The sequence below is a fragment of the Choloepus didactylus genome, chromosome 2, assembly GCF_015220235.1.
Source record: "Choloepus didactylus isolate mChoDid1 chromosome 2, mChoDid1.pri, whole genome shotgun sequence".
Taxonomy (NCBI): domain Eukaryota; kingdom Metazoa; phylum Chordata; class Mammalia; order Pilosa; family Megalonychidae; genus Choloepus; species Choloepus didactylus.
The window spans coordinates 22,110,529-22,133,666 of NC_051308.1; the positions used below are offsets into that span (position 1 = coordinate 22,110,529).

A 23,138-nucleotide genomic window follows, 5' to 3' on the forward strand; every position below is an offset into this window, starting at 1 on the left:
CAAGGCCCAGGCTGAATGGGCAGGGCCACACCTCCATGGCAATTATCCAATCAGAGTTATCACCTACAATTGGGTGGGTTGCATCTCCCTGGAAATGCTCAATAAAAGAATTACAATCTAATCAACACTAAATACCTACACAAGATTACATCAAAGAACATGGCGTTTTGGGGGACATAATACATCCAAACCAACACACCTACTAAATGTAAAGTTCTGTGAGAGAAAGAGTATTTTATTTTCTTAATTAAGTTTACTCTTGTGTTTTTCTCTTTTTGCTCCTTTCTCCTCTCAATGCAGACTGCTCAGGGTGGTGGTCATCGGACCCTCCTCTATGGACATGCCATTTTGCTACGTCATTCCTACAGTGGCATGGTAAGTAGGTACTTTGATTTCATCTCTTATATGGTTATGCTCATCCACTTGGAGATACATATTCAGGAAATTTTGGTAACATCATTTCAGCAATGGCATTAATAAACTTGGATATATGTGTTCCTTAATCTGTTTGTACCTTGTTTAGTTTTCCCATCTGTGAGATGAAGGTTAACTTAGGTAATCTCTAAATTCCTTCAATTCTGTCATCCTATGGTACTATTTTAAATATCTTATTTTGATAGACTAGTTTTAGGAGGAGAGAGATATGAGAGTCAAATAAGAAATATTTCTTTTATGATTTTCTTTCGAGCAGCTCATCTATTAGCTGAAAGGCAAGATTCAAGAAAAACTCTACCTGTGAATTACACTGTCAATTCTACCTGCTAACTTCTTTTGCTTTTTAACTAGATGATCTCTTTCTTCTTCACAATTCCTGCTTTCACCCAGTTATCCACCGGACTCCTCCTAGGCACAGTTTTTTTTATTCTCTACCTCCCATATATTTAAAACAAGTTTTATTGTTTTCTTTTAAAAGCTTTCTTAGATTATAAAGACAATAGACAGTCAATCTATGAGATTTTGAAATTATATTAGAAACACATTTTTCATGATCACACTAAAGAGAGAACACCATGTGGAACTTTTAAAAACTCTCAATCTTTTCTCCTTTCTTGCTTTTTAACATAATTGAGATCTTACTACATAATCAAATTTCTATCCTGCTTTTTTAAACGTATTTTTAGTGGCTACATGTATTTCATTTTCTTAGATACAGTGTAATTGATCATTCCGTATGGTTCTATTAAACTTTTAGGAGGAGATTAATTATTCCCGGGCAGGAGACTAAGCATAGCCTCAATGTCGTTTCCTGATAAGCACATGAAAAACTGTCAATCTCAATCATGAATATTTGTGTGAATATGTGATTTAAAGGGCTGGCTAATGGAGTTCTGTAGTATAGGAAATGTATAGGTATGGTTTAATTATAATTTAATATTAGCATTTCTGTTAATGACCCATGTTACATAAATAGGTGGAACAAGAAAAACTGGATCATCTTAATAAGTGCTGAAAAAGGTCTTTAATAAAACTCAACACCTATTATAATAAAGACTGTTAAACTAAGCATTGATAATTGTTCCCTCAGTGATCATTAATGTTGAATCAGTAGCTAACATCATACTTAATTGTGAAACATTGAAACCATTCTTGATTTAAAAAAAAGAAAGAATATGTTCTTTTACCATTGCTATCTAACATTGTTCTGGTATCTTGGCTTGATATGATAAGATCTGGAATAAAATAAAGTAAATACTTTAATAAAAGTGACTGGATATGAGACCAATATACAACAACATTTTTGTAAGTAGCAATCCCTTATTAAAACTTCAAAGATAGAATTCAATTTTCTGTAGCAATCAAAACACGGAGACCACATGAAATAACGTTGTCAATAAATGTTAGCTACCGTTTTAAAATAACCGCTCTAAACATAGCAGAGGGGAAAGAACCTGGGCTTGGTTGTTAGATCTGGGTTAAGTGCCACTCTGCTGATTGCTGTAAGGCCTTGAACACCCTGTTGAACCTCTCTAAGCCTGTAACAGATGAAAACTCATCCATTCATTTTAATAAATATTATTCAGCACCTTCTATTCACTGGGCACCGTTCTGGGTGTTGGGATACAGGAGTGATGAGACCACATCATTGTCCTGATGGAAGTTAAATTAACTTTTAGTGGAATAGCTATAGTTTCCACCTCAGAGTTGCTGTGCACATTAGAGAAGAGAATATATGTTAGTGGATGGATAGTACCATAATAATATTAAGAAATACTAAGAATTACAAAAGACTTTAATAAATAGGGATAATCATATGTTTTTGCCTAGGAAGTCTGAGTACTGTAAAGCTGTCACTTTTTCTCCAATAAAGGCAAACATTTAACTCAGTTTAAAACTAAAGTCTAAGGACTTAGGGACCACCATGGGCTGCCTGTCTCGAGGTCAGGCTCACACACCTGCACAGGCTAAGAACATGTTTGGGGACCCTCAGAGTCCCTTTCCTATAACTGAGGGAGCCAGTGCTTTGCACTCAAGTGATAGAGTCAGAATTCTCCCATGAATTTTATTTCATATTCCCATTGTACTTTCTTTTTTTCAGTGTGCACACATATCTGCCTGCAGATCTGCTTATCTCCTACCTCTTCACACTTACGTGTACCCACTTAGCTGGATGGATCCTGCCATGATAGGGATTTTTCAGACTTTGCATTAGTTGTCCAGTGTTTCTGGGAATCTGGGCTTGCTCAGTCCCCAAAATTGCTTCTGAGGACAATTTGTTGGGCTCCTTTTCTTGTTGGCAGTGCACTTGGTTGGTGTAGGTGGTGATGTATTTTGAGGTCATACCAAAATGACCCCATTTTTAATACCCTTAAGGTGTTTGAGGTTGGGATGGGGATAGGGGACTTGGCCTAAAGAAATGACCTTAAACTTTATGTCAAAGAAAATATGGTTAGGGAAACTTAGGAAGATTTAAAACGAAAACAAAAACAGAAACACAACAAAAACTTGAGAGGATGGTGTTGCAAGAGTTTGATACTCCTAGGGAATCATACACATATAAACACAGGACGGAACTTCACTTTACTGTGACACGCTGTGTGCCAGAATCAATTCTGGGTGCACTTAAATGGGTTAAACTTTGTGAATAAAAACAAAACAAGAAGATACAGTGAATAGTTTTCAAATTCCTGTTTGGGAGAAATGTTTCTAACCCTCAGATCAGGTTGTGCTGTTGAAGCAAGAGATGTACAAACACATTCTCAATTACTTATCTTCTTTTACTGACAGAACACATCTTTTCGGTCTTTTATAAGGAGAAAAAAAACAAAAACAAAAAAAAGCAAATTTCCTTCTGAACATTACTCCTAATGAATGCTAAGTGCTGCCCTGCCTCTCAGGCAATTAAAAACCTGGGCTTTGCACAGAGCATCATCCAGCTTTGAAGGAAAAGACTGATACAGCAGTGACAGGCTGATACCAACTTGCACTTCAGAATAAAAATCTAATAGGACTATAGACTTTTAGTGACAACTACTGATTCTGTGTTTTTTAGTATCTGTGCTGCCTGTCCACCTCCCGGTCTTCAACTGATAAATTGGCCTTTGACGTTGGTTTGCAAGAGGATACAACAGGTGAGCACCTTGTGCCATGATAAAGCGGTATTCAGAGAGATCTCTGTCGGCAGAGATTGGATTGGAATAAGTCACGCACATGATAGAAGAGACATTAAAGGAATATTCTTATGGTTGCAGTCAGGAAAAAAAATGTCTTTTTAAGGAAGGTGTTTAGTAGAAGGTAGAAGTGTATATTGTTTCTGTTGGTCATTTACATGTTATTAGCTTCAATCTTGATTCTATTTATGAGGTTGTATAGAAAATCTATACATACTACATGATTTACTGGTATTGTCCATATTAATTTGCATTGATTAGGTAATGAAGTATTACTGCATGTCTCTTTGGTTTTCCTTTACCTTAAAAATGTTTTCATCTAAAAAGGTAACATACTCAATGTCAGCATTCAAATAGAAAAGTCTCTTTTGTTTCTTTGACCACATGGCATTTTGCTACCTATCTTCCAAACAAACATGTATTTGCATATTTTTGAAGCAACAGTGTTTATATTAGCACATTTATTCTTTCAGAAAATTAAAATAGGAGAATATGGGCTTTATTTATGTCCTTGCTCTCAGTACTCTGAGGACTGTACTTCATATACCCCTGTAAAATATGACTGTTTTATCTTTTACAATGATCATGCATTTCTTTTAAAATTAAAAATAGCTTTAAAAAAAAGGTAGAAAATGAGAATGGAAGGAAATAGACCAATTCCTTCTAAGTTCTTTTCAGGTATAGTATCAATTTACTATCGCAAACCTTTCCTTTCTAAAATAATTTCCTACACTCTCTAAATTGTTCAAATATAAATAAAGGATAAAAATAAAACTATATTTCCCAGCCTAATTAACTTTAAAAGACCAACATGTTGTCTTATTTCATTTTATATTGGCTCAGTCATTCCTCTGTGTTTTTGCTAGTTTTCTCATTTTAATTAATTTACTTCAGCACACAGTTAAATGAAAAATAAAGTCTTTAGTTATCTTTCTCAAAAGAAGTAAAAGTCAGAGATGACCTATGGCTTGTTTTATACATTGAGATGGTTGTATAATAAGTCAAAATAACAAAACAAGTTACTCCCTCCCCCAAATCCTGATTCCTAGTAGGCTATCTGTTTTTTTCCCATAGCTTTTTACTGCTTCTTAATTGCCGAATTATTTATTATACTTATTATTTTTGTCTTTCTTCCTTCATTAGAATTAAGCTCACAAGGGCAGATAATTATTTCTAATTTGTTTATGAAGCTATCCACAGCTCCTAAAGCCATGACTGGCAAATAGTACATGCTCCATAAACAGTTGAGCGAATGAATGAAAACTTCCTACAACTTTAAAAATGTGAATTAGGTAAATAAACATAAGGGATTCTGCTAGATGACAGTCAAGTAAAGACTATGCTTTACGCAAAGCAGCTCAAGGCGCAGGTTATGTATTGACTGTAAAAATGCTTAAGAAATATTGTATAATGATTTGTTCACTCATTCATGCAAAATGAATTTTTATTTATTGAGTGCCTACAATAAGTTAGTAGGAGCTAACGGGATACCACAGTGAACAAAATATACAGAGTCCCTACTGGTATAGAACTTACATCTGAGATGGGAGTATTAGACAAGAAGAAAAATTAAGTATTATGGAATAATAATAAAGTTGAGTAAGGGGATACTATTCTTCTGACGTACTGAAGAATTATATGCCCAAGTTCACATCTGAGGTAATCGAACTGAGGAATGATAATGGTTTGGATAGGTATGTAGTTCATGAGGCATATGCTTGACTTGTTTTAAAAGAAATTATTTGACTTAGCATATATCCAGATCTTTATATCATGAATGTGTCTATAGTAAAATTCTCTTGTATTTTGACCTTAGATGAATAGAAATGACTACATTTTAAAATAACGAAATGAAACAAGACAAAAAGAGGGATAGGGTCATATAATTTTAGATGACAACACTTTGCATACCTTTTTAAATTCATTATCTCCTTAAAGTACTGAGATTTTTTGATCGATATAATGTAATTGTAGCATTACAAGAACCCACGTTCTTCTGAAAATCAAATGATGGAAACCAAATGTTATTACAGAGAGGAATGTGAGCTGTGCAATAACATGTGATTTGTATAAAGAAAGAAATCAGATCAGCATGACTGGTGAATTTGGCCTTATGTTAGCATAAATATCCTTTATAAACAATGCTTAGTTGGGGGAAAAAGACACCAAATTTCTCAAAATATCACAATCAGTTTCTGTGAGAAGAATCTTCACACATGAGAATGTCTTATTTTAAGCTAATCTGTCTCAATTCTTTTGAGTCCCATGGTGTAAGAGATTAATTTGTATTAAGTTTCTAATTTCTGGAGGAAGCGTGAGTGGAATAATTTGGTTTTAAAGAGACTGATCTTGAAGACTTATTTCATTCCCCCTTTTATTTTGGTGATACTGACAAAAAAATACATTTTGAATTAGGAGATATTTAATTCACAGTTCATGTTTCAATTCTGTTGCAGGTGAGGCCTGTTGGTGGACTATACATCCTGCCTCTAAGCAGCGATCGGAAGGAGAAAAAGTACGGGTTGGAGATGACCTCATCTTAGTTAGTGTGTCCTCTGAAAGGTACCTGGTAAGTATGGAAAGCGGGATTGTATATTTGGTGAGATGATAAATGAAAGGTCAATAAAATTATCTCTTTAAGGCTTAGATTGCAAATTATCTAGGAAAATTGCCTATGTACAAGCCTGTATCTCTATTTGATGAATTATAAATAACTCCCTAAGTGGAGAATAACATGACATGTGTGGAAGTGTTGCTTACCAGGTTTATTTAGGCAGACTTCCCTTGTGACCTTGATTTTCATGCAGATGATATTGATGGCCTGTTCGTGGATTATTTTATTAGTAATGTATAAATTAGTTCAGATCAGGAATTCAAAATTCTATGGTCTTTATTTTGTGCCCAATGTAAAGGTTATTTTAACAAAGTTCTATTACCTATTTTGATATTTATAAAAGCAAAGTATTATGTGTATTCTTTGAGAAACATTTGCATGTCAAGAAGGAGAAACAGCCCCGCCCCCGGAGACCACCACTTCCGGGACTGAGGCAGGAGGACACCCAGTGCCAGTTGGGGTTTGCCTGGGCGCGTAGGGGGCGCGTGACGTTCCTGGGCTTGTGAGGGCCTGTTGCAGTGTTGTCCCGGGCAGTCGGAGGCCCTGGGAACCCGGAAGCGGAAGCGGAGGGAGCGTGGTTGCAGCCTTGGCGAGCACCGAGCTGAAGATCGAGCAAACTGGGAAGTGGCAATTGAATGGGTTTTGAAACATATCTGAAGTTTGATGGGGTGCATCTACCTTCTGCCTTCTTTCCACCCTTTGAAAAAAGAAAAACTGGGATGTTTGTGAAGAGATCTTTAGTAAAGGAAGAGAATTGCAACTGGCTTCAGAATCTGTGAATGCAAAACAAACTAGGAGTCACTTGACAAAGGGGAAAAGGCAACAGCACCAGCAAGTAAAGAATAGATCTTCAATTAGTGGCGGTGATGCAGAAGACTTCTTTATATTTGAAGCATGTGAAGCGTGGAAAGAGTTTCACGGTTCTCTCCTTCCATTTCATGAAAACAGAGGACTCTACCATGTCACATTAAAGGTGGGTTCTTACACTTTCTCAACTTCTTCAGTGTATTTGGCAAAAAATGAGGGTTTCTGAAACCACACTTGGAAATATTTTGGTGCTATGCTTATTTGTTACAGTTAGAATTATTTCAATCTCAAATAATTCAACTTTTTTTTTTTTTTAATTGAAGGGGAAGGGACATAAAGGGAGAGTAAATGAAGAGGATAGTATAAGAGAAAATTGTTATAGAACTAATTAAATGTTGAGAGTCATTATTTCTTAGTTTATTTAACTTCTGGGAATTCTGGAATCTTAGAACAACAAACAGTCCTTATTAGTGAAATTAATAAATTGCTGTTGAACAACTGCCAAAGAAATGAAAGAAGATCTAAATAAATGGAAGTACATTCTGTGTTCATGGATTGGGAGACTAAATATCATTAAGATGTCTATCCTGCCCAAAGCAATTGATACACTCAGTGCAGTCCCAATCAAAACTCTAATAACCTTCTTTGCAGAAATGGAAAATCAATCTTCAGATTTATATGGAAGGGTAAGGGGGCCTGGAATAGCTAAAGCCATCATGATAAAAAAGAATGAAGCTGGAGGACTCATGCTGTCCGATCTTAAAACTTATTACAAAGCCACAGTAATCAAAATAGCATGCTACTGGCATAAGGATAGACAAACAGACCAATGGAATTGAATTGAGAGCTCAGAAATCACCCCTCACGTTTATGGCCAACTGAATTTTTTTTTTTTTCTTGTGAATATCTCTTTTATTGGCACTTTCCTTCATGTACTTTCCAATAATCTCTTGCAGTCTCTACACGGTAAGGAAAATTTCTGATGTAAGCATAAATTTTATAGGCGGGAAAGCTCTCCCAAGTCCTTTAAAATAAGTGTGGGCTTCTAGAACGGCTCTATATATTCTGAATAGATACTTTAATTAGGTGGCTGCAGGACTCTCCAGTATTATCTCCACACGCAGCTTGGGTCTTCAAGAAGACTTCCTGCTGATTTTTTCTTTATAGTACATTCTGCTCTCTTTAATTTGTTTCCACAGATACTGTTGTGCTACCATCTCCCAAAATTGTGTTCTAAACCACGCACTCCTGTCTTCCCCTATCACTCTGTAGTGCTCCCTTTAGTATTTCCTGTAGGGCGGATGTCTTGTTCACAAAGTCTCTCATTGTCTGTTTGTCAGAAAATATTTTGAGCTCTCCCTCATATTTGAAGGACAGCTTTGCTGGATGTAGGATTCTTGATTGGCGGTTTTTCTCTTTCAGTATCTTAAATATATCACACCACTTCCTTCTTGCCTCCATGGTTTCTGCCGAGAGATCCGCACATAGTCTTATTAAGCTTCCTTTGTATGTAATGGATTGCTTTTCTCTCGCTGCTTTCAGGATTCTCTCTTTGTCTTTGACATTTGATAATCTGATTATTAAGTGTCTTGGCATAGGCCTGTTCAGATCTCTTCTGTTTGGAGTACGCTGTGCTTCTTGGATCTGTAATTTTATGTCTTTCATAAGAGATGGGAAATGTTCATTAATTATTTCCTCTATTACTGCTTCTGCCCCTTTTCCCTTCTCTTCTCTTTCTGGGACACCAATGATATGTACATTATTGTATTTTGTTTCATCCTTAAGTTCCCGGAGACGTTGCTCATATTTTTTCATTCTTTTCTCCATCTGCTCCTTTGCATGTAGGCTTTCAGGTGTTTTGTTCTCCAGTTCCTGAGTGTTTTCTTCTGCCTCTTGAGATCTGCTGTTGTATGTTTCCATTGTGTCTTTCATCTCTTGTGTTGTGCCTTTCATTTCCATAGATTCTACTAGTTGTTTTTTTGAACTTTCGATTTCTGCCTTATGTATGCCCAGTGTTTTCTTTACAGCCTCTATCTCTTTTGCAATATCTTCTCTAAACTTTTTGAATTGATTTAGCATTAGTTGTTTAAATTCCTGTATCTCAGTTGAAGTGTACGTTTGTTCCTTTGACTGGGCCATAACTTTGTTTTTCTTAGTGTAGGTTGTATTTTCTGTTGTCTAGGCATGGTTTCCTTGGTTATCCAAATCAGGTTTTCCCAGACCAGAACAGGCTCAGGTCCCAGAGGGAAGAAATATTCAGTATCTGGTTTCCCTGAGGGTGTGTCTTAGGAAATTGCTCCACCCTGTGATGCCTCAGGTCACTGTGCTTTTCTGCCCAGCAGGTGATGCCTGTTAGCCTATAATTCTTGACTGGTGTGAGGAGGTATGGCTGTGTTCTACCAGGCTCTGGGGTCTGGTTCTGAATAGAAAGGGCCCCACCCCTTTCCTCTTAGCAAAGATAGACCCCCTAGGGGGAGGTCATTAGCATTTCAATGGTCTCTCTCTCTGCTTGTGCTGTCTCCACCCTTCCCTGAGTCACAGCCCTGGAAACTGAAAATGGCTGGGGCTTTCTCCACTGAGCCAAAAAAGAAACAGATAGTCCGCTTCAGACCTAGTCCAAGGCAACCCTCCGGCTCTCCAAGGTCAGTCGTCACCCAAAGCCTCTGTCTGTTTTTTGGGGATTCGTACCTTTAGTGAGCAGTTTACACTCACTACTTAAAACCCCAGTTGGAGCTCAGCTGAGCTATATTCGCTTGCTGGGAGAGAGCTTCTCTCTGGCACCACGAGGCTTTGCAGCTTGGGCTATGGGGGAAGGGGTAGCATGACTTGGATCCGCAGGTTTTACTTACAGATTTTATGCTCTGATCTTGGTCATTCCTCCCAATTCAGGTTGCTGTATGATGAGTGGATGGTCTCGTTTGTCCCCCTGCAGTTATTCTGGATTATTTACTAGTTGTTTCTGTTTTTTTTTAGTTGTTCCAGGGGGACTACTTAGCTTCCACTCCTCCCTGTGCCGCCGTCTTGCCCAAGCTCTCTCCCAACTGAATTTTGACAAGGTGGCAAAGACCATTCAATTGAGAAAGAACTGTGTTTTCAACAAATGGTGCTGGGAAAACTGTATTTCCATTTCAAAAAAAAAAAAGGACCCCTACTTTGTACTTTTATTAAAATCCACTCAAAATGATCAAAGACCTAAATCTAAGACCAGAACTATCAAAATCCTAGAAGAAAACATAGGGAAGCATCTTCAGGACATTGTATTAGACTTTAGACCCAAAGCACAAGAATAAAAGAAAAAGATAAATAAATGGGACCTCATCAAAATTAAATACTTTTATTCCTTGAAGTACTTTATCATGAAAGTAAAATGACAACCTACACAATGGAAGAAAATATTTGGAAACCACATATCTGATAAAGGTTTACTATCCAGAATATATGGGAAACCTGTGATTTTCTGTCCAGCAGCAACCACGGTGACACAGTGAATTACTCGAGACAAAAGTCAAGAGAGGTGAGAGTGAGAACAACTCAAGAGAGAGTGTCCTCCCCAGCAATTCTCATCTCGGTTTTTATTGAGATTTTTGGGGTAGGGAGATGTGCTGTTTAGGGAGGCAGGAGGGGAGGCGGGACATTTTGACCTTTATGACACAAGGATCGACAGGCAACTAGACAACAGATAAGCCTGGCTTTGGGAGTGGAATGTACTGTGTGCAAGAACATAGCAAAGTAAGACATTCCTATCATCTTCGATAGGAGTTTAGACAAAAGCAGGCTTCTGCCTATATGCATGCTGAAGCAGAAGCAGAGTTTACAAGTTTTTTATCCACAGAATTCCCACAGAAACCTTCAACTTAACAAAAAGACAAATAAGCCAATTTAAAAGTGGACAAGGGACTTGAAGAGAGATCTCTCCAAAGAGGATACACAAATGGCCAGAAAACGCATGAAAAGATGCTTGACATCATTAGCCCTCAGGGAAATGCAAGTTGGGACTGCAATGAGATATATTATTTCATGCCTATTGGAATGGCTGCTGTTGATACGATGGAAGTTAGCAAGTGTTGGAAAGGATGCAGAGAAGTAGGTACACTCATTCATTGCTGGTGGCAATGTAAAGTGGTGCAGCCGCTGTGGAGGACAGTTGGTGGTTCCTCAGAAGGATAGCTATGGAACTATCATGTGACCGAGTGGTCCCACTGCTAGATATGTACCTAAAAGAATTGAAAGCAGGGACTCAAATAGATATTTGCATATCAAAGTTCATAGCGGCATTATTCACAGTTGCCAAAGGAAGGAAGCAACCCAGGTGTTCATCATCTGATGAGTAGATAAATAAAATGTGGTATATACATACAATGGAATATTATTCAGCTGTAAAAATGAATGAAGTGCTCTTGCATGTGACAACATGAATAAATCTGGAAGACATCATGTTGAATGAAATAAGCCAGACACAAGTGGACAAATATATGATCTCACTGATTTGAAGCAATTGGAATGGACAAACACATAGAGTCAGAATCTAGAATATAGGTTACCAGGGGATGGGGTGATGATTGGGAATGAGAAGTTAAGGCTTGAAATGTACAGGGTACCTATTCAGAATGATGGAGATATCTTGGCAATGGATATTGGTGATGGTAGCACAGCATTGTGAATGTAATTAGCAGCACTGAAATATATATCTGAATGTGATTGAAAGGGGAAATGTTAGATTGTGTGTGTGCATATATATATGTAAATATATAGATAGATATATGATAAAAGAATATAAAAATAGGAGAAACATAAACAGTTTTGTTTGATCATTGATATTGCATGTTTCAAAGGGTAGGGGCTACAGATTGGAGATGAAGAAAGAAATTTAGGTTTAATCACTGAATATATTTTTGATTTTTGTGGTGAGGATTAGATATATTTAATGTAACTTATTTAATAAATTGTATTTTTGCTAAAGAATAATCATAAGTTTGCAGAATATTGAAGTCAATGGAAGTGTGAAGGATGCCAGGGCACAATATTCTTTTTCTTAAGATTAAAAAGGTAATTAAACAAATGTAAAACAGGATACTAGAAACGTTACATGAATATCCTCATAAAAAAAAAATCCCAGGCAGGTTCTACCACCTCTGCCTCTGCCATTGCTCATAGTCTTCCCGCCATGGCACTGTCTGGTGGCTTCCCCGGGCACTGGCCGGGAGCGGGGCCAGATACTGATGGGGTGCAAGTGGCATTGGCTGCGAGTGCTTCAAGAACCTTGTGCTCATCAGCTCTTCCCACTTCAACTTGACTGATCTGTGTACTGTTGATGTCAGAATCTCAACAGGCAATTTTTTTCAAAAGAAGCACGTAGGAAGATCAAAGCCATAGGTTTCCAAAGAAAGTGTACTGCAGTTTTACCAAAAGCTAATATCATAGCCTACTATGACAGTATCCTGGAGCCCAACAATAATGTGGAGATATTTTTTTTTAATAGTTTATACTGGTTATGAGTGCTTTAGATAACAAAGCTTACCCCCTTGATGTAAATAGGATGTGTCTAGTAGCTGATGTCCCTCTTATTGAGAGATCTACCAATTATGTTAGGAAAGTAACTATTTCAAAAGGGTATGACTGAGTGTTATTGAATATCATCCTAAACCAACCCAGAGAACTTTCCCTGACTATACAATTTGTAACACACTTTCAGAACCTATTCATTACATCCTTTGGGCAAAGTATTTGTTTAGACAATTGTTTGGGGATCAAGCAAATCAATTGTTTGCTGATCAAGAAGTATTTCCTGACAGAACTGACCCCAAAGCTGCCTGAAAACCAACAGAATTTGAAACCACGGCACCTAATAAAGATGGCGACATAAAATGTATTTCTACTAAGGAATGGGCTAAGTCACCTGGAGATGATTCAGTTAAACTTTTTACCAAGCTTTTTAAAGATGACATCAGGATCTGTTGTCAGTGGACAAACTATGACAGAAAATGGAACCTCCAATTTCGTTGGACTGGGCTGAAGTACAAATTGGTGAAGAAACCAATGCATCAGATCAACAAAATGAACCCCAGTTAGGTCTTAAAGACCAACCAGTTCTAGATGTAAAGAGCTATGCAAGTCTTTTTTCAAATAGCATTGAGACTTTGAGAGTTCATTTAGGAGGAAAAGGGGATAGGGCTGAGCTCATAGGGACAAAGATGACCCATTTGCAATGTATTTTGTTACCTCTGCTGCAAACCTCAGGATGCGTATTTTCAGGATGAATATATGAAGGGTGGAATTGGCAGAAAATATTATTCCTGCTAGCATTACTGCTAATGCAGTGATTGCTCATTTGATAGTATTAGAAGGATTGAAAATACTATCAGGAAAAAAGGGACCAGTGTAGAAAAATTTATTTTGAATAAATAACCAAGCCCAAGAAATAAGCTCCTGGTGCCATGAGTACTGAATCTTCCAAACCCCAATTGTTATGCAAGCCAGAGATAACTGCATGGCTGAATGTCCATAAATTGACTGTTCTCAAATTGCAAGATTTGATAGTGAAAGAAAACTTTGCTACGGTAGCACCAGATGTCCAAATTGAAGACGGGCATGGAACAGCCCTAATACCTGCACAGGAGGGAAAAACAGAAGCTGGTAATCGTAAGAAGTTGTCAGAATTTGGAATTAGAAATGGCATGCTCTTCAAGCTGATTACTTCCTTCATGACTACACATTATTATCATTCTTCAGAGTGAAGATAGTGAATTTGAAGTTGTTGGTGATACCCCCCAAAAAGTGGGGCCCAAACAAGCTGAAGATGCTGCCAAAACTATAACCAACAGCAGTGATGATGGAGCTCAGCCTTCCACATCTACAGCACAAGAACAAGATGAGATGCTCACAGTTGATTCAGATGAAGAAGGTCTTTCAGATAATGCTGACATCAGTGAAGAAGAGAGTAGTTGCAAGAAGAAATTAGATGAGAAAGACAATGTTAGTGCAAAGAGGACACAGACAGAAAGCTTGATGATGTTATGGTATTTGAACAGAAATGCCTCTAGACAGAACCTTCTGATTGCATTAGGTCATCTGGGCAGAGCCATATTATTTGTTGTGTTCTTTGTTCCAAAGGGAAAAAAAATTACACCAATGGCTGAAAACGATTCTGCTCCCTTTGAAAGCATTCATTTTGCTAGAAGTGTTAGAAACATTGCAGTATCTGTATTGAAAATAGGAATATAGTTTTAAAACCCTCTGAACACTGTGTGCATCGACAGTCATGAGATGAAACACCATGTATGTTGCCTTTTTAATGGAAATAACATTAGGTAACATTTAATAGTTTTTAAATATTGTGGTTTAGTAAAGTAGATACCCAGTTATAAATATGTCTTCATATTTGGTTGGAAGTAGAACTACTTTTAGCCTAGAGATAACCATTGTCATACTCTGAACTGATGAAACAGATTAAAAAGTGTATCAAGTGCCATGCATTGAAACTTTGAAACTTGTTTTTTTTCTTATTCAGTGTTATTGAGATATATTCACAAAGCCTACAGTCATCCATGGTGCACAGTTGTTCACAGTACCATCATATAGTTATGCATTCATCACCACAATGTTTGAACATTTCCCTTACTCCAAAAAGAATGAAAATAAGAATAAAAATAAAAGTAAAAAAGTACACCCAAAGCATTCCACCACCCCCCATCTCACTCCATTTTTCATTTAGTTTTTGTCCCCATTTTTCTACTCATCTGTCTGTACACTGAATAAGGGGAGTGTGAGCTACAAGGTTTTCACAATTACGCAGTCACACCATGTAAACTACGTAGTTATGCGATCAAGGCTACTGGGTTGCAGAGTGACAGTGAAACTTGTTTTTAAAGGTTAGATGGCACTGTGTTTATTAATGTAACAATGTTAATTTACTTGATTTTCAGCTTGTAATGCCTGATATGTCTGTGTAAGAAGCTAATTTTTGGGTATGGTTATAGTTTTACATTATTTATAGTTGATGTTTTGCAAAACTCAAATAAACTGTACTGTTCTTATTGACCAAATAAATGCCTCCTGCATATTTGTTAAACATGCCTGTACGGTTCATGTTTCTGCTGCCTTACTAGGTTATATTCTGGATGTACCACAAGCATGCTGAATTCTTCTCATTTAAAAATAAGCCCTAATGGTTTTGAAAGTTTAAAAGAAATCCACTGTTAGCCATAGATAAGTACCTTCTAATTTTAAGTTTTATAGCCAAAAAAAAAAAAAAAAAAAAAAAATCCAGGGCATCATAGTGGACAAAGATTAGAACAAAGTCAGAAATATAGCATTGTTGCAGTTAAGCACACACTAGGTAATAGAATGTGTATTACCACTGCCATAAATTATATATCAGTGTCACTTGTAATTGATTAATTTAGGATTAAATAAGTGGTTGGTACCTTTGCTCTATAAACATATATATACAGTGGGATTGGGGTTGTGAGTCAGTTTTTGTTTGCTGATACATTTTGTTCCCATTTTCAAGCATTTCTAGGAAGAGCTGGTTTGTTTAATTTGCTTTGTGTAAAGAAGTAATGATGAAGACAGGACAGTGGTGAAACACTTTCATGTAACTGATAAGAATTACTGAATTGAATGAAATGTCTAATTTGTGTAGTTATAGGGAATCCTGGAGCATTTCTCTACTTTTGTTTCCTAACAAATGTAGGAGAAATGCACCATGTGCACATTTAGGACAACATAGCTGTATGAATATATGTGTCAACTTTTCAAATAAGCATTCGTTAAGCCCTTACTATGTGTATGTGCTGGGGATGATAAGGTGATAATATTTTGATCAGGAGCTGTGCATTCTGAATTGTACTTAGGAATCAGTAGCAGTAGAAATAGTTCATACACACTTTTTCAGTTTATAAATTCCACACATCTTATTTTAATTTTGGCATAACTATGCAATTTTTTGTTGTTGTGCCACTTGTACTTTCCACTGCATACTGGAGTGTATTTGACAGGATGACAGCATTATGCAGTGATGTTGTGTAAAACATGGAACCTGACAACAGCCCTGGCATCTAACATCAATTCTGTCACTAACTACCAGAGCAAGTCACTTAATTATGTGAACTCTGACTTCCTCATTTGTAACTTGGGGATGATTCTGATAATAGTAGTTAATGGCAAAGTTATTGTGAGGAAGCAATGAGATAATGAGTTTGAAATTCTTATGATTAAAAAGCACTGTAGAAATTATAACAATAATAATAATACATGAGATTCACCTTTTATTACCTTTGGTTATAAACAAACTTCTTTATTAATTAAAATTCAGGAATAATTTTCAAGCTACATTTTATGCAGCTTATTTAGTTTTATTTATATAGAGCTTCAGAACAGTGGCCAACTAGATTAGTTAAATTTTACTTTCATTTGTAATGAAGTCATGCTTTTTTTGTTTATCTCTGTGGACCTAGTGTATAGTAGAAACTATAGGAAATACCAAGGGCATGTTACACATGGTTTCTACCCTGAAAGAATTGAGAAAACAAGCCAAACACCTAAGGAACTATATGAGAATATAGTAAGACAGAAAGTAAGTGTGTTACCATATAGGTTAGAGATACTAAGAGAAGTACCTAAAGCTGCTACAAGGATGGTTGATTTTTCTCTCCCATTTCTAACTGTGATTGATTGATAGTGGGCATGTAGAGCACTGTGTTTATGGATTCAAAGATCACTGAGTGAGAAGAATCTAGAAAATGGTGAAAGGGCAAAAAGTGTAGTAAAAGGACTTTGGAATAGATAGTGGCTGCTGGAATATTCATATTCTAAACCCTGAATAACTAAAAATGGGCTGACTGCATATTTGTTTATTAATATAGAGTTTATCTGAGTGACACCAGTAGGTTAGAATTTGAATAGACCAAGATTTGCTGTCCATAAAATAGAGTTATTTTACTCTATTTCGTTGACATAGGTGTGGTTCTTATGCCACCCTGCAGTGGTTAAAAGTTTAGGCTCTGGAGTCATGGCCTGAGTTTGAAGCCCAGGCTACTACTTCATATGTATGAGCCTGGGCCAATAAAACCTCAGATTCTTTATCTGCAGTATGGGAATAATAAACAACCTAATTCACTGGCGGTATGTATTAGGGTTCTCCTGAGAAACAAAACAACAGGATCTGCATATATATATAAAATTTTAAAAGAAATTGGCTCACATGACTGTGGAAGCTGGCAACTCTGAAGTCTGTACGGCATGCTGCAGGCTGGAAACTCTCATAAAGGCGATGCTGAAGTCCTTAGTGTGAATTTCTCAGGAGAAGCTGGCTGGCTGGAAATTCTGGCAAGAGCTAATGCTGAAGTTGAGATTGAATTCCTTTCTGACCTCAGAAATACTCATTTCTGGTTTTTAAGATCTCCAGCTGATTGAATGAGAAGACTCTCCACCTTGCTGAGGGCAATCTCCTTTGTTGATTGTAGATGTGAATCACATCTGAAATACCCTCACAGTTATAAGCAGGCCAGTGTTTGACCAAACAACTGGACACTATAACCTAGTCAAATTGACTCATGAAATTAACCATCACAGGGTATTAGGAGGATGAAATGCTTTAATCCCAAAAAGGCTATAAGCTTGGTGAATGGTGCATAAAAATAATACCCTAATACATCCCAGAATATTTTGGGCAGAAAATAAAACATCTTTGCAAATTCCCCTTGAGGGACTGGGGGAAAATGTAGAACTTTTAAACTTCTCCACCTGGGGAATTCCTACTATCTCTTAATTGATAGGGACTCCCAATTGAATAAGTCAAGCCCTCGATCTTGGGGCTTTCCCTTATGAAACTTATGTCTCCAATGGCAAAGCTAAGCCTACTTATAACTATGCGTAAGAGTCACCCCTAGAGAACCTCTTTTGTTGCTCAGATGTGGCCTGTATCTCTAAGCCAACTTGGCAAATTAACTTAGTATCCTTCCCGCTACGTTGGACGTGACTCCCAGGAGTGTAAATCTCCCTGACAATGTGGGACATGACTTCCAGGGATGAGCCTGGCCCTGGCATTATGGGATTGAGAATACTTTCTTGACCAAAAGGAGGAAAAGAAAGGAAACAAAGTTTCAGTGGCTAAGAGATTTCAAATGGAATCAAGAGGTCGTTCTGGAGGTTACTCTTATGCATTATGTAGATATCCCTTTTTGGTTTTTAGTTTATTAGAAGAGCTAAAAGGAAATACCCAAATCTGTTGAACTGTAATCCAGCAGCCTTGATTCTTGATGATTGTATGGCTAGATAGCTTTTATCATGTGACTGTGTGATTGTGAAAGCCTTGTGATTGACACTCCATGGATCTAGTGTATGGGCAGATGAGTGATAGAATAAAGACAATAAAATAAATAATGAGGGGGGATAAGCAGTATGGGATCTGTTGAGTATTCTTTTTATTTATATTTTTTTAAGTTTTAATTTTTTTTTGTAGTAATGAAAATGTTCAAAAATTAAGTGTGGTAATGAATGCACAACTATATGATGATACTGTGAGCAATCATTGATTGTGTACTTTGGATGTATTGTATGGTGTTTGAATATATCTCAATAAAATTTGAAATTATAAAAAATTGTTTTTAAAAGCTGCAGATATTTAACCTGAAGAAGAGAAAACTGGGGTGGGGAGTGAGAGGGAATATTACAACTGTCTTAAATAAAGATCTATCATGTGAAACCAAGGTTCATATTCTGAGAAGAAGCTGGTGGGTTCAAAACTAATCAGTTAAGAAAATTGGTGGAAAACAAATTAAACTAATTACTAAAAAAAGGAACATTTCCAATTGTTGACTTTTGTAACTTTTCAATCTGTGGCGTCTATTGACCATTGATCTATTTTTCCTTCACTAACAGTGATGATTGAGCTTAGGTTAAATTATCCAGTTGGATATTAATACACTTAAACTGTTGGAATGCTTCATTAATTAAAATCGAATTAAACAATCTTCAGCCTGTTCTCTTAGGTGCCTCCTGGATTGAGGAGAGAAGGTGCTGTGGCTGGGCCCCAGGCCCTTTCCCAGGCTCCATCTGGGATAGTTCTGCCTTTGTCTGCTTGATGTTTTGAATGTCTGCATACGATTTCCTTGGAAAAAAGGGTCTTCTCTCCAAAAAGTTTGTAAACCACTCATATAAATAATGTTTTTTTTTTCGTCTTTTCTGTTTTATATTCTAATATGAAAAAATATGTTGGTCCTCTTTTTGGGAGCATCCAAGAGAAAAAGAAATTAACTTTGCCCTGATAGGAACTATTTTTTTTTTTTAAAGAAGGCCTTATCAAACTTCTTAAGAATAAGAAAAACATGCAATTGAAAACAGAGAAAACATGGCCAAATAGGAATTGCTGAATTTAAATCAAACCAAACAAAACAAGGCAAAGGACATGTAAAATTTTTACATGTGTTAGAATGCATGTAGAATCACCCTAGCATGTGCAGGAGCTTACAGTCTATGGATTGGATTGTTTCAGTTATAAACATTGATTTTTTAAAAGTTAATTTTCAGTTGATCGGGTCACCTATAGAAAGAATTTTTTTTTTAATTCAATTTTATTGAGATATATTCACGTACCATACCATCATCCAAAGTGTATGATCAGTTGTTCACAGTACCATCATATAGTTGTTCATTCATCACCCCAATCTATTTTTTGAACATTTTCCTTGTGCCAGAAAAAGTGAAAATAAGAATAAAGAAATAAAAGTAAAAAGGAACACCCAAATCATTCTCCCCTCCCACCCTATTTTTCATTTACATTTTGTCCCCATTTTTCTACTCATCCATCCATACACTAGATAAAGGGAGTGTGATCCACAAGGCTTTCACAATCATACTGTTACCCCTTGTAAGCTACATTGTTATACAATCGTCTTCAAGAGTCAAGGCTACTGGGTTGCAGTTTGATAGTTTCAGGTATTTACTTCTAGCTATTCCAATGCATTAAAACCTAAAAAGGGTTATCTATATAGTGCATAAGAATGTCCACCAGAGTGACCCCTTGGCTCCATTTGGAATCTCTCAGCCACTGCAACTTTCATTTTGTTTCATTTCGCATCCCCCTTTTGGTCAAGCAGATGTAGAAACAGAGTTTTTGAGAACCATGAAAACATTGCTAAACAAACTCACCAAAAATAGGAAAAACAGAACCCTACAATATAAAAAGTGATGAAAGAATGCTCAAAGCAAAGCTATTCCAAGAGTCATAAATATTTACTCTACTTCTCTCCTTCCCAAGTCTGAAATTCTGATAAATAAAAAGAAGCTTTAATTCCATAATAAGTAGCTCAGTTGCCTCAAGTTGCATAAAAATGTAAGACAATAATCTTTAATGTTTTCAAGCAGTTTATTGTATAACCAGTTTATTTTTTTAATTAATTTTTCCTGAACCTTTTTTTCTTCAGGAGATTGACTCATAGAATATTACATTTGGAAACAGCATCCATACTATGCCTCTCATTTTCTCCAGAAAAAAAAATTGAAGCCCAGAGGGTGATATAACTTTTTACTAGTGGTTCCTGTCACTGCATGATTATTTATTTAGAAAGTTGAATCATTAGGGCCCAAGTGCCTGACACATATTAAGGGCTAAATAAATGAGTGAATCAATGCATCAGATAAGAGTTGATTCAGAGATTCTTAACAGTTTTTATTCCATGGACACCTTTGGCAGTCTGATAAAGCTTACAGGCCCCTTGTCATAATTTAAATTATAAAATAAATACATATGATTATGAAGGAAACCAAAAGTATTGTATATATAGAACTGTGGACTTAATAACTCCTGGTGGGTGATTTATAATGTCCCTTCATTTCTGAGGTTTTGTGCTTCTATCATATAATGCCTGTTACTGAAAATACAGTTCTCACATAAGCAGCATTTGTTGGCCCCACCCTAACTCTTCCTGAATCAAAATCTACATTTTTAAACAAGTGCTTTATATGACTGCAATATGAACTTAAGGAGGTAATTGAGATTTTCTCCAACTAAAATTTTCATATTATGGTTCTCTCACATTTATGTAATTTTTTTATTTTTAGGTTTAGATATGATTTGGAAATTGTGCTTTCAGTCCCTCATCCCCCATTATTTTTTCACAACAGCTTCTCACTATCCAAAGTATATGGTCCTTTGTCTGGCACCACCCTTTGTCTACAATCCTCTCTCTTACTCTCCTTCTAAGGATATCCTGTAAGCCCCAAAGACTAAACTCTGCTATACTTTATGTTCCCATATCTCTGCCTCTTTGTTCATTCTCTTCTGTTTATCAGAGCCTCTTAGAGTGGCCCAGGACACTTTCACTTATAAAACTTCTGCTGTATTAAGAATGACAGTCTCCAAATTGGTTAACAAAAATTTTGGTGTATTTTAAATATCTGTACTTAACATATTGACATTATTAATATAAATACCCAAATCTAGTATGTATATAAACTTGTTTACAGATACTGTCTCCAAATATATTCATGTAAGGTCCGGGGCCAAATGATCCCATTGCTCCTTCAAACCCCTTATCCCATGCAAAATCCCTGTCTCTACCTATGGAAATGCCACCCATCATTCAAGGCCCAGCACAATGATCTCTTTTCTAATTATACTGAAGTGTTTTCTTTCCTCAATTCATATAGCACTTTGATTATTATTCTTATAACATTTTTTATGTACTGACAAAGAATTGTGTGTATGTATTTCATCTTTCTAAATTACAAACCCTTTGAGGTAGGGAATGCTATTAATATTTAGCAGAATGTGCTGCACATGGTACATTTTTGAGTCCATAATGAAATAACAAATGATGGCAATCTTATCTGTTTATCATAATATGGTCTGAGGTTTCCCTTGGTTTCAAAAGTAAAAATATAAAGGAATTTTGAATTGCTTTTGGATACCATTTGATAGCTCAGGTAATTAAAGTGTGAATAGTTAGGAATAACTTAAAATATTTTAAAAATTTGTGCTACTCTTTTTTTTTTTTAAGGTTTGGTTGGCTTTCCCACATCCATGTTTTTTCTGAACACTGCTAGATGCCAGGGAGACAGTCGTGAACTTGCTGTTACAAAGCTTACAAGAATGAGAAAGAAAAGTAAAATAAATAAACCAAATAATTACATTGTATGATGATTGTTGTGAGGGAAAATATATGTATATATGTTGCTTTTTTGTAGAAAAAACATTTTCTACAAAAAAATTATTTTTTTTTTGGTAAATAATTAAAGAATTTACCATATTGGGCAAACAAATTTATTCAGTAGTGGAACCTCAGCTGGCATTATGCATAAAAATGTCAAGACTGAGGTGAAGAAGAGGTTGTAAATAAGCAGGCAGCCAGTTGAGATGAGGAGGGGTTAATATTGGACTATTACTAAATCTGATGCATTACTTGGCAAACTTTTAATCTTATTGCTTGGAAAAATTACAAAAGAACTGTGTGTATGTCAATGTTTTTTTTTTTTTTTCTTTCAGTTTTGTCTTTAAGGGAAAGACGGAAATACCTACTCCTGCGGGGGACTAGAGCATAGTGTATTTAAGTAAAAGAGACCCTTGGGGTGCTGGAAAACCTGTGGAGTACACCCTCTTGAGGGTGGGAAGGGTTCTGGGAAAGTTCTTGTCAAAATAAAGTCCTTAAAATCTCATGGCTGTCATCATTGTTGGGAAGGTGTTGCAGAAACATTACAGGACTAATGGTGGTGTTTACTGAGAAGACTCCAGGAAAATAGTTGGTAATTCTCTGTATGGTGGAAATTCTAGGGACAGCCAAATAATGGTTAATAAAATAAGCAGGGTATTTGGCTGTGCACATGATTTTGTTTTTCTCTAGTTACCGTTTCATACCTCATGTATTTTGACTCTTTAAGATATGAAACAAATTATTATTATTTTAATACATTTCCATTTTTAAGGGAATTCTGAAATTTTTTATGTTTGAATTTTGGAGGAAATTTATTAGCCTGGTTTTATATACCCATTAGGAAATATCGCCATCTAATGCCTATTATGTCAAATTGCAGATAAAAGTTTCTAGAGGACCCCTTAAAATTAAGACGTTGTGTTAATAATAGGATGGTGTATGGGAATCCTCTATTTTATG

The 23,138-nt window shown here is 36.2% G+C and overlaps 1 protein-coding gene and 1 pseudogene across 5 annotated transcripts in view; both read left to right on the forward strand.

The window, feature by feature from the left end:
- RYR2 (ryanodine receptor 2) overlaps positions 1-23,138 on the forward strand; it is a 769,122-nt gene that overhangs the window by 316,589 nt on the left and 429,395 nt on the right. For all 5 annotated transcript variants that reach the window (XM_037821856.1, XM_037821863.1, XM_037821872.1 and 2 more), the window contains exons 5-7: positions 301-375; positions 3,491-3,569; positions 6,065-6,177. In XM_037821856.1, coding sequence (XP_037677784.1) covers positions 301-375; positions 3,491-3,569; positions 6,065-6,177 — 267 coding nt within the window. The remainder of the gene's footprint in view (positions 1-300; positions 376-3,490; positions 3,570-6,064; positions 6,178-23,138) is intronic.
- LOC119526911 lies at positions 12,253-14,607 on the forward strand (annotated as a pseudogene).